This window comes from Salvelinus alpinus, chromosome 23, assembly GCF_045679555.1.
Source record: "Salvelinus alpinus chromosome 23, SLU_Salpinus.1, whole genome shotgun sequence".
Classification (NCBI taxonomy): Eukaryota; Metazoa; Chordata; class Actinopteri; order Salmoniformes; family Salmonidae; genus Salvelinus; species Salvelinus alpinus.
In genome coordinates, this window is record NC_092108.1 from 17,915,042 (window position 1) to 17,933,258 (window position 18,217).

Below are 18,217 nucleotides of genomic sequence, written 5' to 3' on the forward strand. Positions count from 1 at the left end.
TTATTGCTGTTGGTCCCACCATTTATTTATTTATATATAAATATATTTTTTTATTTTTTCGATATGTATACTTTAACAATGTAAGTAATAATGAACTTGCCATGTCAATAAAGTAAATTTAATTGAAATTGGAGAGAGAGAAAAAGAAAACTGCAGCATAAATACTGGAGGCTGAGACAGGAGGTGTCGGGAGACACTGGCCCCATCCGACGATACCCCTGGACAGGGCAAAACAGGCAGGATATTTTATTTCACCTTTATTTAACCAGGTAGGCTATTTACAACTGCGACCTGGCCAAGATAAAGCAAAGCAGTGTGACACAGACAACAACATAGAGTTACACATGGAATAAACAATAAACAAGCCAATAACACAATAAGCAAGTCAATGACACAGTAGAAAAAAATAAAGTCTATATATATATGGTGTGCAAAAGGCATGAGGAGGTAGGCAATATATAGGCCATAGGAGCGAATAATTACAATTTTGCTGATTAACATTGGAGTGATAAATGAGCAGATGATGTGCAAGTAGAGCTACTGGTGTGCAAAAGAGCAGAAAAGTAAATAAAAACAGTATGGGAATGAGGTAGGTAGACTGGGTGGGCTATTTACAGATGGACTATGTACAGCTGCAGCGATCGGTTAGCTGCTCAGATAGCTGATGTTTAAAGTTGGTGAGGGAAATAAAAGTCTCCAACTTCAGCGATTTTTGCAATTCGTTCCAGTCACTGGCAGCAGAGAACTGGAAGGAAAGGTGGCCAAATGAGGTGTTGGCTTTGGGGATGATCAGTGAGATATACCTGCTGGAACGTGTGCTACGGGTGGGTGTTGTTATCGTGACCAGTGAGCTGAGATAAGGCGGAGCTTTACCTAGCATAGACTTATAGATGACCTGGAGCCAGTGGGTCTGGCGACGAATATGTAGCGAGGGCCAGCCGACTAGAGCATACAGGTCGCAGTGGTGGGTGGTATAAGGTGATTTGGTAACAAAACGGATGGCACTGTGATAGACTGCATCCAGTTTGCTGAGTAGAGTATTGAAGCTATTTTGTAGATGACATCGCCGAAGTCGAGGATCGGTAGGATAGTCAGTTTTACTAGGGTAAGTTTGGCGGCGTGAGTGAAGGAGGCTTTGTTGCGAAATAGGAAGCCGATTCTAGATTTGATTTTGGATTGGAGATGTTTAATATGAGTCTGGAAGGAGAGTTTACAGTCTAACCAGACACCTAGGTATTTATAGTTGTCCACATATTCTAGGTCGGAACCGTCCAGGGTGGTGATGCTAGTCGGGCGGGCGGGTGCGGGCAGTGAACGGTTGAAAAGCATGCATTTGGTTTTACTAGCGTTTAAGAGCAGTTGGAGGTCACGGAAGGAGTGTTGTATGGCATTGAAGCTCGTTTGGAGGTTAGTTAGCACAGTGTCCAAGGAAAGGCCAGACGTATACAGAATGGTGTCGTCTGCGTAGAGGTGGATCAGGGAATCGCCCGCAGCAAGAGAGACATCATTGATATATACAGAGAAAAGAGTCGGCCCGAGAATTGAACCCTGTGGTACCCCACCCACTTTCCCAAGCACAGCCCCCACACCACTAGAGGGATAACTTCAACCACCAACTTACCATCCTGAGACAAGGCCGAGTATAGCCCACAAAGATCTCTGCCACGGCACAACCCAAGGGGGGGGCGCCAACTCAGACAGGAAGATCACATCAGTGATCCTAGGGACGGCATGGAAGAGCACCAGTAAGCCAGTGACTCGGCCCCTGTAATAGGGTTAGAGGCAGAGAATCCCAGTGGAGAGAGGGGAACCGGCCAGGCAGAGACAGCAAGGGCGGTTCGTTGCTCCAGTGCCTGTCCGTTCACCTTCACACTCCTGGGCCAGACTACACTCAAGCATAGGACCTACTGAAGAGATGAGTCTTCAATAAAGACTTAAAGGTTGAGACCGAGTCTGCGTCTTTCACATGGGTAGGCAGACCAGTCCATAAAAATTGAGCTCTATAGGAGAAAGCACTGCCTCCAGCTATTTGCTTAGAAATTCTAGGGACAGTTAGGAGGCCTGCATCTTGTGACCGTAGGGTACATGTAGGTATAACCAACTCATCATCAAGCTTTGATTATTTGAATCATGGGGAGGGGTGCCTGGACCGAGTTTGGTGAAACTCTGCTCTAATGGAGTGAGGGCTGTGCATGCACAACTTTTTTAGGCAGCACCTTAAATCCTGTTGCTAGCAGTAGGGGGAGCCAGTCACTCTGTCCTAAAAAAAGAGAGGATAAAACAAACACTATATGCCTTTTATTATTATATCTTTCTTGTGTTGCTTTTAGCTACTTAAATGTAAGATGAGTGTTTATCACAGCCTTATCAACTGTTCATTTAGTAAGTGTAGGATCTAGTTGAACTTTCTTATTGGTCTATTAATTCATTTTCCACCTGGTGATGTCACCAGGCAGGCCCAAACTCCATCATACCCAAACACGTTTTCTCTCTGCCTCATGGCAAAATGCGTAGAATTGCAGGATATTAGCCTTAAAGCGGCAACAACAACAACTAAAACTGTATCTGGATCAGTGAGCAAACTGTGATCGTGGCGGCGCGCGCAACCCTGATCCACTGCTGCTATGGCAACAGCTGTGGGAGGGGATATAGAAAGAGCAGGTGGGAGTGGCGACGCAATGTGCTACACGACTGAAAAGAGAGAGGGGGATACTGAATAAGTGTGCGACAGCAACCTTTTTACCGGTTTATTCGTTATACTCTCCGGCTGTCGCTAATAGTGTGATATTGCAACCACCACACACCATATACTTTCTGTATAACGGAATAACTACATCGTGTATCCAAATGTCCAACTTGAACTGGAAACCGTTCGTTTTTGGCGGTCTGGCATCCGTCACTGCAGAATGCGGTGAGTTTTTATTTATTACGTTTTTAAATTTTACTACACATAGGTGTGTGAGGTGGACTAACATTAATTTACTGTCATTATTTCTCAATTGATGTCTTTCTATCGGTTGTGTAGGTACATTTCCTATAGATTTGACCAAGACGCGGCTGCAAGTTCAAGGCCAAGTGGGCGACAGCAAGTACAGAGAGATTCGATACCGGGGAATGTTGCACGCCATCGGCAGAATATGCAGAGAGGAGGGAATAAGTGCACTTTATTCAGGGTGAGTATTGACCAGTTTTATGATGATGGTTCCATTTTTATTGAAGTCCTTTTCTGCGTTTTGGACAAAATTAGCACAGATTAAGCCTAGTTCAAGAATAAAATGCATGTTCAATTCAGATTCACCATTGCAATTTGTTCTTCGTAAAGTATTTGTCTCCATCAAACGGCTACTCAATAAATACCGAGCTATTTGATCATCAGTGTGTTGCTATACATGCCAGCGACGTTTCTAATAAATTAGGCGTTCCTAAACTTTTTTGGCCCACGACCCCATTTTGATATCTGGAAATTCTCATGACCCCAACCATGTGAAAAAAATTGTAATTAACAGCCAATGTTTACTTTTTTATTTGGTGCTATGGCAGTCAATTAAACATTCTAACACTATTTCTGATTTGTTTTCTCAACTCACCATCACATAGTTTGAATCTGGGACTATGACTGTCAATTGCAAATTAGTCTGTTTTATCTCACCATCACTAATGAGATGGGTGTGCTTGATGCATGTTGAGGGAGCTTCTCAAAGTCGGGGGATTTGGTCGACAGTGCATACCTCATCCTAGCTGCCACATCCAACCTGAATCACTATTTTAAAGAAGACAATAGCACTGATGATGCTGGGGGGAAAATATGAGGTGAAATCAGGACGACCGTGACCTTTCAGGTCGGAAAGTCAGAGCTCTAGAAAGGTTCCCGAGTTGGAATTCCAAGTTGGATGACCGGTCAAAAGATTTTTCCCAGTTGGAGCAAATTTTTTACAGGTTCCCAGTTTTCTTAAATGCAGCATTAATGCTCAGAGGGAGATGGCAACATATTTCCACAGATGGAACAATGAGGCAGACATTTCACTGGTTGTATAAATGTGAAGCAGCTGCATGGTGTTTCCACTCACTTCCAAATATGAACAACATGGATTTTGGCCCACATTCTGCTACATTTCTCATCGGTGAAACATTTGCTATCAATACAATTTTTTTGTTCCCAAACTATAATATTTTACAGACATAGTGGCCAAATTTTTGTAGACCACTTTCTGCCAAAGTTGTTTTTTTATTGTGTTTAGGAGTGCAAATGTATATTGAGTTATTGTGCACTTCAGAGGAGGCGTTCCCTAAAGGAAATATGCAAATGAATGTGCCAATAGGATTGCGCTAGCTCGTGCTGGCACTGCCTACCTCCTTGCTTGTTTTGTTCACTATGACTAATTTGTTCCCATTTGAAATGACGGGCTGTGGTTTATCTTGGTTTAGTTCTAAAGATCTTTGGTATTCCCTTTGAGTCAGAACCAAAAGTCCTCCTTAGTGACCTGTGAATGCATTTGGTAACATGACAGCTCAATCAACAGATCCAGGATAAAAATGAAACGGATTGGGAAGTAGGTCCCAAAGTGTTCTTCTAAGCGTTGGAGGTGAGCAGTCATCACGTGTGTGTGTGTGTGTGACACTTACTGATGCTGTTTTCTGTTTGAAACATGCACAGCTGAGGGAAGGGGGCATGGTTCGCCTTTGAAAGACTCTCCATGAAGAACTCTATCCTCTGAATCCACTGATTCGGTCACTCATCTGTAGAATGTTTTTGTATTTCCCCTGCGTGCTTACGTTCAGTTTCCCAAGTATGTATGTTACATATGCAAGACAAATTTATTTTCATTACACAGAAAGTCAACTTTAACATTTATTTTTTTACATTCATTGTGAACAGTTCCTCTCTGAATGTGAGAAAATATTTCAAATACATCGCCTCAGAGTGAAATAGAACATTGTCCTGCTCTGATTCCATATCTCCACTTAGTTTTGTGAACAGGCGTGTGTGCAGGGAATGTGGTTTGATGTAGTTTACAGTCTTAGTTACCTGCTGCAGTATAGCTCTGAGTTCTGTGCTCAGCTCTTTTGCCGCCAGTTGCTCTCGGTGTATCATACAATGCGTCCATATGGCAGAGAGAAACACATTCATAACTAGAGTGCAGAGGCCATCCCGCCATAGATGGAGCCCCATCTGTGCAAAAAGCCTCCACCATTCGATCCAATGGAATTGGTTTCAAGTCAATATAGCCACGCAGCAAACTGAACATCCCCTGTGCCGTTGCATCAAGATGACCTGGCCTCCACAATCACTGGACATAAACACAATTGAGATGGTTTGGGATGAGTCAGACCGCAGAGTGAAGGAAAAGCATGTATGGAATCATGTAGTTACCAGAAAAGTTCAATCAAAAATCATTTTATATTCTTCAAATATAACTGCTCAGCATATGTGTGAACTCCTTCAAGACTATTGGAAAAGCATTCCAGGTGAAGCTAGTTGAGAGAATGCCATGTGTGCAAAGCTGTCATCAAGGCAAAGGGTGGCTACTTTGAAGAATCTCAAATATAAAATATATCTTTATTTGATTAACACTTTTTTTTTGGTTACTACATGATTCCATATGTTATTTCATAGTTTTGATGTCTTCACTATTATTCCACTGGAATGAGTGGGTGTGTCCAAACTTTTGACTTGTACTGTTTATTTTTTTCAGGATTTTAATTTTCCCTTGACCCCATTTTCATATTAGGAGACACCACATGGGGTCACGACCCCTAGTTTGAAAACTGCAGCAATAAGTGGAAGTCCTCCTTTGATTGTAACTGTTAAGCCTGTTTTATTTACGTCATACTCACGCGTTGTGTGTTTCTGTGTTGCAGTCTCGCCCCTGCAATGTTGCGCCAGGCATCCTATGGGACCATAAAGATTGGCACATACCAGAGCTTCAAAAGCCTACTGGTGGACAGGCCAGAAGGTATGAGAACAACGCACACACATCAGGGTTTTAGATCTCATAGCTATTTGTTCACCTTGTTACATGTGTTCTAAATCTGTCTGTAGGGTGTGTGTGCATTGCAATGAACACTGACTTGGATATATCTATATCTCTCACACACAGTGTTAACTCAAAATGACACAACGGCTAGGTTCCAGTTTAACAACGTTTACTACCACAGTACATCATTGCCTTTACGCTCAGGCCAGGTCCATCAAAGTGAGATTCCTGCGCAGGCTCACTAACAACAGAAATATAGGGAAACTTAACATGTAGTACTAGTCAAAAGTTTGGACACACCTGCTCATTCAAGGGTGTTTCTTTATTTTAACTATTTTCTACATTGTAGAATAATAGTGAAGACATCAAAACTATGAAATAACACATGGAATCATGCAGTAACCAAATAAGTGTTCAACAAATCAAAATATATTTTAGATTCTTCAATGTAGCCATGTGTATATATATATATAATATATATGTGTGTTGTACAATTAAAGTACAAACTGCATTTCAAACAGCAATAATCTAATGAATCCTGGGCGTGTGAATTAGGATAAATATAAGCCTTACACAACCATAAGAACCGCTAATTATTTTATAAAAACACTTTAACCTCCATTTTGGGGGAAGGGGCACTAATCACTGATCTGGCTTTCAAGTCTATGAAAATGCCCTTTTTTGTTAAATGTAACTAGAACCCAGGCATAATGGATATCCACTAATAATAACTACCTTCTTGTATTAGGCTATAGAAAATTAACACATCTCATCAATCTCTCAAGGCCACGTGCTAGTGATTAGCCAGCTAATCTTTATACTGTATTCAAGTTTAGCCAACTTGGATCTATTTGCTAACTAACAAGGTTGAACAGTTGAATTGTTATGAACACACCGTTCTTTGAAAAGCATGTTCGCCTGTCCACTTTGTTCAGATGTTGAAATCGTGGCCCATCTTATTTCTCAGAAGGACGAGTTGCCATATAAATAATAATTGTGTTTTATGCTTATTGCACATTTATAAAACACAGACTAGACAGCTAGTTTAAGTCTTTGGCTAAATTGCTGCTAGTGGTACCGCAATGTCGTGAGTGACAAACTGGAAATACATTTTCCAGAATCAATGTTCATTGGTACTCGCGTTTCAGTAGGTTCTGCTCTGCGCGTAATTTGAGACATTTGAAAAGGATATCTTTAGAAAAGTCACCTTCTCCCCTGAGACATTATTTTATTAATATGTTTTGGTGTCCATTTGACCATTTTTTTTCTGTTGAACTAAATAGCGAGTTGAAACCACTTGTCAGAGGAAGATGTGATCTCTCAACTTTGTTGGCGTGAGAGACATGGGGAGGGGCTTAGTGTGTGTAAACAGAGGAAGAGGCCGATGTCTTAATATGGGCTTATTTTGGACCTACGTTTTTTTTCAACTGCCTCTCCTGTCTTTGGGACAACGACTCCCATTGTTAGGGCGGAGATGTGCATCTCGTCATTCTATACAGATCTCTGGTGTAAATGGGAAGGTGCACAGAAGGCGCGAAGGAGACGAGATTAAACATACAACATGAGAACAAGCAGACATAAACGTTCAGAAAAGTTACTTGATTCTGCTATACAGGCATTTGGAATAACGCGCAAAAACATACATTTTAATAAATCGAATTCATTTGATATATCACCCAGCCCTAAGACTAGGTAAGAGAAAAGAAGACTATGTAGGCGCTATGAGATGCCTTCTGGGCCATATATTCCACAGGACAGCAAAGCTCCTTATGTGCTAGGCCCAGAACATGCTATGTGCGTACCTACCCCATGCTGAGTGAAGGTTGTAAGTCAAGTTAATGTGTCTGACCCAGTTTCTGCTGAGAATAATATCTCCATTATACGCTATTGTAACATGGACACACACACGTCATAGAGGTAGTGTGTGGGTGAGACTTAGAGGAACTATAATTCAATGTACAAAGACTAGCCTGAATTTAATTTCTCCTCTCTTTCTCAGATGAGACGTTGTTGACCAACGTGCTGTGTGGTGTTCTGTCTGGAGTCATCTCCTCGTCCATCGCCAACCCCACGGACGTGCTGAAGGTAATGAGACACACACATTTGTAAACGTTGTCAGTAGTTTCTTGGGTATTAGAAGCCAACAGAAACCGGCAGGGTTGATCTGAACAAAATACAGCATTTTGGCTCTGTTTCTTTGTCTCAGAGCATAAGCAGTGATTCTTTCTGGGCCTGCCTAATCCAGCTCAGCCTGAATGCTAGGGGTTTTATACATTAATATGGGATCGGTGTTTCCCCCTCCCGCAGGATGGTTGAGCTAACATAGGCTAATGTGATTAGCATGGGGTTGTAAGTAACTAAAAAAATATCGGGGCATATCTGATATGGGCAGAAAGCTTAAATTCTTGTTAATCTAACGGCACTGTCCAATTTACAGTAGGAATTAGTGAAATAATACCATTCTATTGTTTGAGGGTGCACAGTTATGAACTTAAATGTATTAATAAACCAATTAGGCACATTTGGGCAGTCTTGATACAACATTTTGAACAGTTATGCAATGGTTCATTGGATCAGTCAAAACATTTGCGCGCTGCCATCTAGTGGCCAAAATCTAAATTGTGCCTGGGCTGGAATAATACTTTATTTTATTTTTTTACTAGGAAAGTCAGTTAAGAACAAATTCTTATTTACAAGGACGGCCTACCAAAAGGCCTCCTGTGGGGATGGGGGCTGGGATTATTATTATTATTTTCTTTTATATAAATTATAGTACAAAACACACATCACGACAAGAGACAACACAACACTACATAGAGACCTAAGACAACAACACAGCATGGTAGCAACACAACATGGTAGCAGCACAAAACATGGTACAAACATTATTGGGCACAGACAACCGCAAGCAGGTAGAGACAACAGTACATGACACAAAGCAGCCACAACTGTCAATAAGAGTGTCCATTATTGAGTCTTTGAATGAAGAGATTGAGATAAAACTGTCCAGTTTGAGTCTTTGTTGCAGCACGTTCGTTGCTAGCTGCAGCGAACTGAAAAGAGGAGCGACCCAGGGATGTGTGTGCTTTGGAGACCTTAAACAGAATGTGACTGGCAGAATGGGTGTTGTATGTGGAGGATGAGGGCTGCAGTAGATATCTCAGATAGGTGGAGTGAGGCCTAAGAGGGTTTTATAAATAAGCATCAACCAGTGGGTCTTGCGACAGGTATACAGAGATGACCAGTTTTGCAGAGTAGTATAGAGTGCAGTGATGTGTCCATTAAGGAGCATTGGTGGCAAATCTGATGGCCAAATGGTAAAGAACATCTAGCCGCTCGAGAGCACCCTTACCTGCCAATCTATAAATTATGTCTTCGTATTCTATCATGGGTAGGATGGTCATCTGAATCAGGGTTAGTTTGGCAGCTGGGATGAAAGAGGAGCGATTACGATAGAGGAAACCATGTCTAGAATTAACTTTAGCCTGCAGCTTTGATATGTGCTGAGAGAAGGACAGTGTACCGTCTAGCCATACTCCCAAGTACTTGTACAAATACTTTCTCTTGCGTTTCAAAGATGATGGTACAAAAAAAAACTAATGTTTAAAAAAATATATATATTTTAACAGATCTAATGTGTTATATTCTCCTACATTCATTTAACATTTCCACAAACTTCAAAGTGTTTTCTTTCAAACGATATCAAGAATATGCATATCCTTCAGGTCCTGGGCTACAGGCAGTTAGATTTGGGTATGTCCATTTTAAGCGGAAAATGAAAAAAGGGTCAGATCCATATTAATGGATGGGCGGGTGTGTGAGGGGGTGAAAGTACTTGTAGTTTCTAAATAAGGTTCCTACATTAATTCTATGGGTACAGGGGTGTGTCTGGGGGGTGGGGGTTGAAGTGTGTATGGGAGGGGGGGTCACTGAGATGCCACTAACTGTGATATTTCTAGACTCCTGCCCACCAGAAATAGCCATATCATTACTATGCCAAGTGAATATGATTTATGTGAGTGTATGTGTGTCTTTAGGATTTAATTGGGTTGGCTGAAAGTTAGAACAGTGTGTTTTCAAAGGTAGTGTGTTCCCTTTTGCGCTGTGTCGGGGGGGGGGGGGGGGTTCGTTGGTCAAGTGCTTAGCTCTATTCACACACTTAAATAGCCCTCTGGACACACACACACCACTCAACCAGCTATGCAGGCAGGTTTATATTTCCCTTTAAGTTGGATGAGACTGATCTGCATTCAACACATACAGCCAGCCTGTATGTTATTGTTATCGTTTGTTTGGTCTTAAGAGCATTGGCAAGGCTTTAAGTAGGCCAGAATGCAGAACAGTGGGTCAGAATGCAGATGGGGACAGCTGGTGAACCCTTGGCACCTGAACATTGTGGCTCTACACACACACCTCAGCAGTGTTTCCCCCCCTAAGCTTAACTCTTTGTGGCAGATCGCCTAAGGCCATGTTACATTGTCATCCAGTGCTGATAACGCTTTCACTAGTCTCTCCTGTCATCTGCATACTGGTTTTCTGTTAATTTGAGTTGACTTTTATCCTAACAGTTTTTCCTTCCTGGTTTTCCCAGATCCGTATGCAGGCTCAGGGCAGTGTGATCCAGGGAAGCATGGTGGGGAACTTCATCAACATCTACCAACAGGAAGGAACCAGGGGGCTGTGGAAGGTAGGCATATGGACACACACACACACACACACACACACACACACACACACACACACACACACACACACACACTTTTAACCCCCCTCACTCTCTCTCGCTCTCTCAGGGTGTGTCTCTGACAGCGCAGAGAGCAGCCATCGTAGTGGGGGTGGAGCTTCCTGCCTATGACCTCGCTAAGAAACACCTGATTCTGGATTGTCACATGGGTGACAACATTTACACACACTTCTTGTGAGTGACATCATCAATGCTCACCCACGACGCCGTTAACTCTCCACAAGAGAGCAACATATGGCTGCGTAAGACTAGGGAACTTCTGACCCTTTCCCTCTGGTTCCCAGGTCCAGTTTTGCGTGTGGTCTGGCGGGGGCTCTGGCCTCTAATCCCATAGACGTGGTCCGCACACGCATGATGAACCAGACATGCGGAGCTGTCACCTACCAGGGAACACTGGACTGCTTACTTCAGGTAGGTAGGCACACCAGGGTTTCTGTTAGCCGGTTATGGCTGGCTTTTTGGCACAAAGATCAAATAAATTAGCGCCGACTAATTGTCAAGGAGAAGGGGGGGATCCCATTACAAACTAATGCTTTTAGACTGGAAATATCAGTCGATGGAAATACATTTGAATGGTCATGCTTATTGCAGCGTTCTAAGGCACTGCATCTCAGTGCTAGAGGCATCACTACAGGCCCTGGTTCGATCCCGGGCTGTCTCACAACTGGCCGTGGACGGGAGTCCCAATAGGGCGGCACACAATTGGCCCAGTGTCGTCCGGGTTAGGGGAGGGGTAGGCCGTCATTGTAAATAAGAATTTGTTATTAACTGACTTGCCTAGTTAAATAAAAAAAACGGTCTATAGGTTAATCTGCCTATTTTAGTGGAATTAAATTGGTGCGTATAGAACTCTAAATGTACATTTTTCAGTGCGCCCAACTTAAAGTTAATAAAATATTGAGATTTTATTGGGCATATATATGAATTCTGACTGTCTACTTTTGAGGCACATGTTGTGCACTAGAAACTAATATGTAACATTGTATAGACATTCATTTATTGTAAAAGCTAAGATGTGATATGACTCCATGTCATTGAAATTAGAACGTCAATTGTGGAATATTAGTGTTTTTACACAATATAAAAACCTATTTCCCTAATGAGATGCATTACATAGAAAATTGTACTCTATCTCTTTAAAAACGTCAGGTTTGTGATGACGATGTGCGTTCATTCAATGCTATGATTGATCTCCTGAAGAAGCTATCCCTTTTCCTTTCTGTGTCCCCAAATGTTTGGATATGCAGGTAAAGTTACTAGGTTGGTAGCTAGCTAGCCAATGATGTAACCATTTGTTTACACTTTTTAAAGTAATGTTAACGGCCCGCAAATAGTTTTATAAAGGCCCAAAACATGGTTTATGAATGGGAAATGTGATCTGCTATAGAAAGATAAATGTTGCTCTGGTAATATGGATCAGATCATTTGACCTGGTTGGGCTAGAAGCAAGCCATTTTCACTGTAGTAATGGTGCAGCCATTACGCTATCGAATCTGCACTCACTTTTTCTCTACGGCACTCAATGGTACAGCGAAGCCTTATTACAACAGTTATTATCTGGGAGATTTTCCTTCTATTCGCACCGTGCTCCCAAAATTCCTGGATGAACAGCAACATATCTTGTTGCATAGAGCTCTGGGTTCATGTCTATTTTCGTTAGTTTGTATCTTATTTATTATGAGGCCTGTCTTGCCTAGCCAAAATAATTTTATAAAGACTTCCATATGCCATTGAAACCAGCCTATTTCTCTCATGTTCTATTGGTTTTCAAATCAACTTTATTTTATTGTCAAATAGCCAAACTTCATTCCTAGTCATATTAGCAACCCATGCTAGTTGCATCTTTACATCTCCCCTATTTCTAAAGATATTTTAAGCTCTTTCACATGAAACCACTCGCATGTGCGGTGCGCTTTTGGCACATGGGTTTCTCTGCTAATTGCATTATGGAACCAGCATTCGCGCGTAGGCTACTGATTTGTGCGCATTGCTGTGCTTAAATTATTATTTCTTCACATTATATCAAAATGTTAAGCTAATAGTTCTGATCTGTTGCATCAGTCTCATTGCTTTTGAATTGATTTATTTTTTGTGTAACCTAGGCCTACTGGTTGTAAAGTTTGGGATCTATTGTCCCATAACTGTCCCAGAGTCTGTTTTGTAATAGGCTATTTATTTCTCGCACAGAACAACATGCTGACCAATACAATAGGTGAACTTTTCTACTATGGGGGATAGTAGATTGACATAGACTAGTGATTTTGCTGTTCGTTACTCCGCTAATGTTGGTATTTCTCAAATGTCCGGTAAATGAAAATGCTGAAAGACAATTTTCCTGACGGAAACCCTGACGAGCACACACCACATGAACCAGGGGTGTAATCATTAGGCCAAACACCTACAAAACAGAATATATATTGGAGAAATTCAGGTAGGTCCCTCTCCGTTTTGTTTAAGAAGCGTTTTGCAACAGAATCGGCATTATGAATACAGCCCATAGATGCGGGGCAATGATGGGTACAGGGCTTTGTGTGTGTGTGTAACGTTTTGTCTCTTTAGACGTCACGGTCTGAGGGCTTCATGGCACTCTACAAAGGCTTTTTCCCCAACTGGCTCCGTCTCGGCCCATGGAACATCATCGTATCCTTTCACCTACTCACAGAAGTGTGTGTTTGTTTTCATTTGTGTATGTTTATCTACCACTGACGGTTTGCACCAGAGTCGAGGTCAATTCCAGTTTAATATCCATCTGTAGAGTTGGTCATGGAATTTCTTTATAGGAATGGGATCAATTCCATCAAAATTCCAGTCAATTTGGGAATTCTAAATTGACTGGAATTTTGATGGAATTGATCCCAACCTTAGTTTGGACATTCCAATGGCGCAAGAGGGTGAATCTAATGCCAGCTAACACAATTATGTAATGCAGTTGCACACAAATTACAGCTGCTGTAATAGCAACCCAGTTTCACCTAGGGTAACAGAGGGATCTGGGAGCGAGAATGGTGGTGAGGAAGATGGAGGGTAAGGAGAGGGGGAAGGGGAGGAAGAAGGGGCTGGGGGGGGAGAAATAAACGGGAAGGGTTTAAATTTGCAGAGTGGCCGGGTCCCTTTTGTGCATTAAGGGAGAGGGAAAGGGAAAGAAGATTTGAGGGAGAACAATAGGGGGAGAGAAATCTGTTCCCTGTGGCATGATAAGGCTGGTTTACAGTTGGTCTGTAGACAGATGTCGCAGTGACATCATGAACAAGTATAAACCCAAAATGACAGCCTCTGCATGACATCAGCAGCCTGGTGCTCCAAATAGCCTACTTTTATTATTTAAAAAAAATAAAAAAAAATGTCTTTGTTATCCACCACAACATTATTTACTATTTAAAATCGCTTACGGTTGTGAGTCACGGAATAAAAGTAAATTGTCATCTGAGAATTTTACAACTCATGCACCGTCTTGTCACAGGTGGATTTGGTCTTGTTGCTGTAGCAGCCCAGTAACCACAACGGATGTTGCAACTTTTGTCATGTCTATGCAACAAGGGAACCGACGGTCTACAGACATTCCATCAGAGTATAAATTAAATGTTTTGACCAGCGACACTTGTTACATTTAATTATCTACAGATATGGCGTTAGAACAAGTATAACCGCCCTTTAGGAGAGGGGGCCTATAGATTGGGAAGAGGTAGCAGCTGTAACTAAACCTCAGCCATGTAATGGGATTATTACATTGAGGTAACCAGGGGATCACAGAAGGGAGCTAGGAACCGGTAACCAGGGGATCACAGAAGGGAGCTAGGAACCGGTAACCAGGGGATCACAGAAGGGAGCTAGGAACCGGTAACCAGGGGATCACAGAAGGGAGCTAGTAACCAGGGGATCACAGAAGGGAGCTAGTAACCAGGGGATCACAGAAGGGAGCTAGGAACCGGTAACCAGGGGATCACTGAGGTGAGCTAGGAACAAGAATGGAAGTCTACAGGGTGGAGTGGATGTGGTGTGTTTGGGATGCATTATGTTCCTAGCAAAGCTCCTGCACGGAGAAGGATGTTTTTATTTTATTTTTCTCTCTTTCTGTGCCTTGTCCTTAATTTCTCCTTAGTTCTTTGTTACCTACGAACAGCTGAAGAAGATGGAGGTCTGATGGAGAGAAGGAAATGTAGCACTGTGGAGAAGAGGAAAGAACTCAGCCAGAGAGGGGAAGGAATGGACTAAGAGGGGTGGACGTATCCTGTCTAGCCTCCCACTTGTCTGGGTGGTGTCGACCACGCCCCTCAGACTCATTTCTCCTTTCTGTTTGGCTGCTTTCTTGATGGAGCTCTGGTTGGCTGGGAAAGAGGAAGTGAAAGTTGAGGTCAATTGCACCATCAGAAAGCAAGGTGATGCGAAGACCATAATTTTGAAACTATGGCCCTAAATTATGTATTTATTATTATGTTTTGGAACTCAGTCGAGCCTCAACCGCTGGTATCATATAAACACAAGACATGGAAAAATGTGGGTTGTGAGGTGGGGGGTTTGTTACTACGTTGATAAATTCCTATTTTTCCGGACCTTTGCTACCTAGGAAATTTGTATGACCGAACCTTCTAAAATAGTACGTGAGTATCCCCTGATGTACAGGATCTCAAATAATGTTAACAGCAGTCACTACTTACCTCAGATTGTATGGATTTCAGATGCGTTGGTGTGCGTTCTCTGGTTGCCAGAGGAACTGCCAAAAGAAGCTGTGGAAAAGACTGCTAAACTTTCTGTAGAAAGTTATCTGCCAATCACTAGTGGGCAGCATATGATGCCATTTACTCAAGGACTGGCCACTTTCTGAAACCCTAGATGTCTGTACAGCCACTGGAAAGCTTATATTTGTTACGATGGTTGGCTGTGGGTTTGGATTTTATGTCAGAGTATTCTCTAATTACAGAACTGGGTTGGTAGGACTTTTAATGGGGCTAGTTATATAACCAGATTAAAGATCAGAGGTCAGGTGACCACTAACTCTCTCACACACACACACACAAGGGCACATAGGTTATTAGTGCCAGGGTGAATTGTCTTAGTGTATGGACTCACTCAGTCATGTGGGCACCCTTAGAACAAACTTTCTTCATTTCAGGGTGACCTGGCACAGTGTATGAATGACCTACACACAGTTAATGGGGACGGTGTGTACGGACTATTCTGGGTTCGTATTATAAATACACTCTGGACAGCCTGATTGGCAAGCTGCCCCTTACGTCATTTCAGGACCCCTATCTCTGACACACACGCGGAGCCCCAGTTCTTACTATGTCACAGCAGCAGAGACTCCATATTCTATCCCTGTTCAGGTCGAGGTGTCCAATTTAACCTTTAATTTACAGGACATCTATTAAACTTCCAGAGAGACCTGCCTGTAGTCTGACCCGGCCTATGCAGTAACAGGGAAGTGAATGTCAAGAGAGGTAGCTGTTGTATGTTTAGCCATTGCACCTGACTACCAATGCCGTTCTGTGTGCTGGTGTTGTTGACTTGCCATTTTATGATCCCAAGACAGCTGACATGTACATTTGTTCTGTAACTGTTAATCCTCTATTACCCTTCACTTCTTCTACTTTGTTCTTCACCATTTATCAGTCTGTTATCAGTTAGATCGTTTGGAGGTGAGCTTGCTAATTATTTGTGTGTAGTGTGTTCATGTGACAATATGGTTCTTGTATATGGTTTGTTTATAGCCCCCAAAGCCTTAATTCCAATGTGTCACTGTCATAGCCCTGTAAATAGTTATGTTATCCTGATTTAAAGCAAGGAATACAAACTTCTGACTGGTCTCATGTTTTACTTCAACTGGGAGTAATGACCAGTCTATTCACTAGGATGAAACGAAAGCAAACGGGACAAAAGGGGGATGGACTACCTGACGTTAAGAAACGCTTGTTTTTCCATTCCAAAAATGTTGGCTTCTTGGGTGCGCTAATGAAAACGACCGTGAACTTGTGATCTGACCAGGAATGTAATGAGCATATAGACTCCGTCCCAGTCTATTGACCAATCCTGTATTGACACCTAGTCTCTAGGAACATGTGAAATCATATGGTGAAAATTCAGTTTATGGCTCGATTCAATCCGTTTTGCAGAAGTTCAGTGCTATAGCGGGATTGAAATATGAAGTTAGTTTACGATTTGAAACGACATATGAAGCATTCACTGAATGCACTTTCCGTGACCAGGGGAACATGGCCTTTACATTTCAATAGCGCTGAACGTCCATGATCAGTATAGAATCGAGTCCTTGGACTATCAAGGCAATATTGCTTGCTGTCCTATTCTTTCATATCAGCTATGGATTTGTCATACCTGTAATTTCCTACATGGAAGTCCCACTAGACAGTTACACATTCGTCCACAGGGTGCCGCTGTGTACCATGTCTATGCATAAGCTCTCTATTGCAGACACATTTTTACACTCAGGACCCTAAATCTAGCACCGCCTTGTTTTAAAATAACATCTCACTCTCTCACTCACTCACAATGATTCATGAATAATTCAAAGGCTCTGATCTAATTGTTCTTTATTTCAGTGGATAAATATCCCAGTTTCTCACCAGTGTTTGAAGAGATGGGACTGCTGGGGAGAGATTGCCATGAACCCTGACTGTGTATGAATGCGTTATTTTATTGACAGAGACACCATGGGATGGACTCATTAGATGTGTATAGATGGCTGTTATTCTAACTTCTGAATCTGAGCCATGAGGGTGTATTTTTACTCTTATAATTTGGTATGCAAAGCTTTACTTCTTTAAAAAAAAAAATGCTGGTGTTTTCAGTAATTTCACAGTGTAGCAAACTATCTGACATATGGAGGCAATCTAACCAAGAACAGTCCAAATGCATAACTCAAAGCTTACCACACACACACACACACAGGGCTTCTCCAAGAGCCAATGGCCATGGGTGGTTCCAATCACCATGGTGCATTGTGGGTAGTATTCATTCCCTTTTTGCTCCTGGGGTACAGGGGTTGGCTTATTGTGTTGGAGGGATCTGTATGTGTTAGAGGAATTAGGTTCTGGGCTGCATTCCAAAGTCTCCTTGATTTGCTCACCCAATAATGAAAGGACAATAATATAATTGCTTGCAATCATGTAATTTTGGTAATGGCGAGACTGGTGAGAGGTAAAATCCTTTGCATAAATTGCCTACATTACTACAAATATTAATAGCTAATTATGGAAAATAAGAAACAGGATTTTTAAAGTGTGTGTGTGTATGTGTGTATATATATATATATATTTAGTTGCACCCCGTTTTGCCCTCAGAACAGCCTCATTTTGTCAGGCATGGACTCTACAAGGTGTCGAAAGCATTCCACAGGGATGCTGGCACATGTTGACTCCAATGCTTCCCACAGTTGTCAAGTTGGCTGGATGTCCTTTGGGTGGTGGACCATTCTTGATACACACAGGAAACTGTTGAGCGTGAAAAACCCAGCAGCGTTGCAGTTCAAATAATCTCAAACATA

The 18,217-nt window shown here is 42.1% G+C and overlaps 1 protein-coding gene across 1 annotated transcript; it reads left to right on the forward strand.

The window, feature by feature from the left end:
• The first annotated feature begins 2,662 nt into the window (after positions 1 to 2,662).
• LOC139550381 (kidney mitochondrial carrier protein 1-like) lies at positions 2,663 to 16,514 on the forward strand. The gene is made up of 9 exons (XM_071361249.1): positions 2,663 to 2,911; positions 3,026 to 3,173; positions 5,860 to 5,954; positions 7,975 to 8,060; positions 10,567 to 10,662; positions 10,769 to 10,893; positions 11,004 to 11,130; positions 13,279 to 13,359; positions 14,819 to 16,514. The coding sequence occupies exons 1-9, from the start codon at positions 2,848 to 2,850 to the stop codon at positions 14,858 to 14,860; spliced, it is 864 nt and encodes a 287-aa protein (XP_071217350.1). The 5' UTR covers positions 2,663 to 2,847; the 3' UTR covers positions 14,861 to 16,514.
• Positions 16,515 to 18,217: the final 1,703 nt, after the last annotated feature.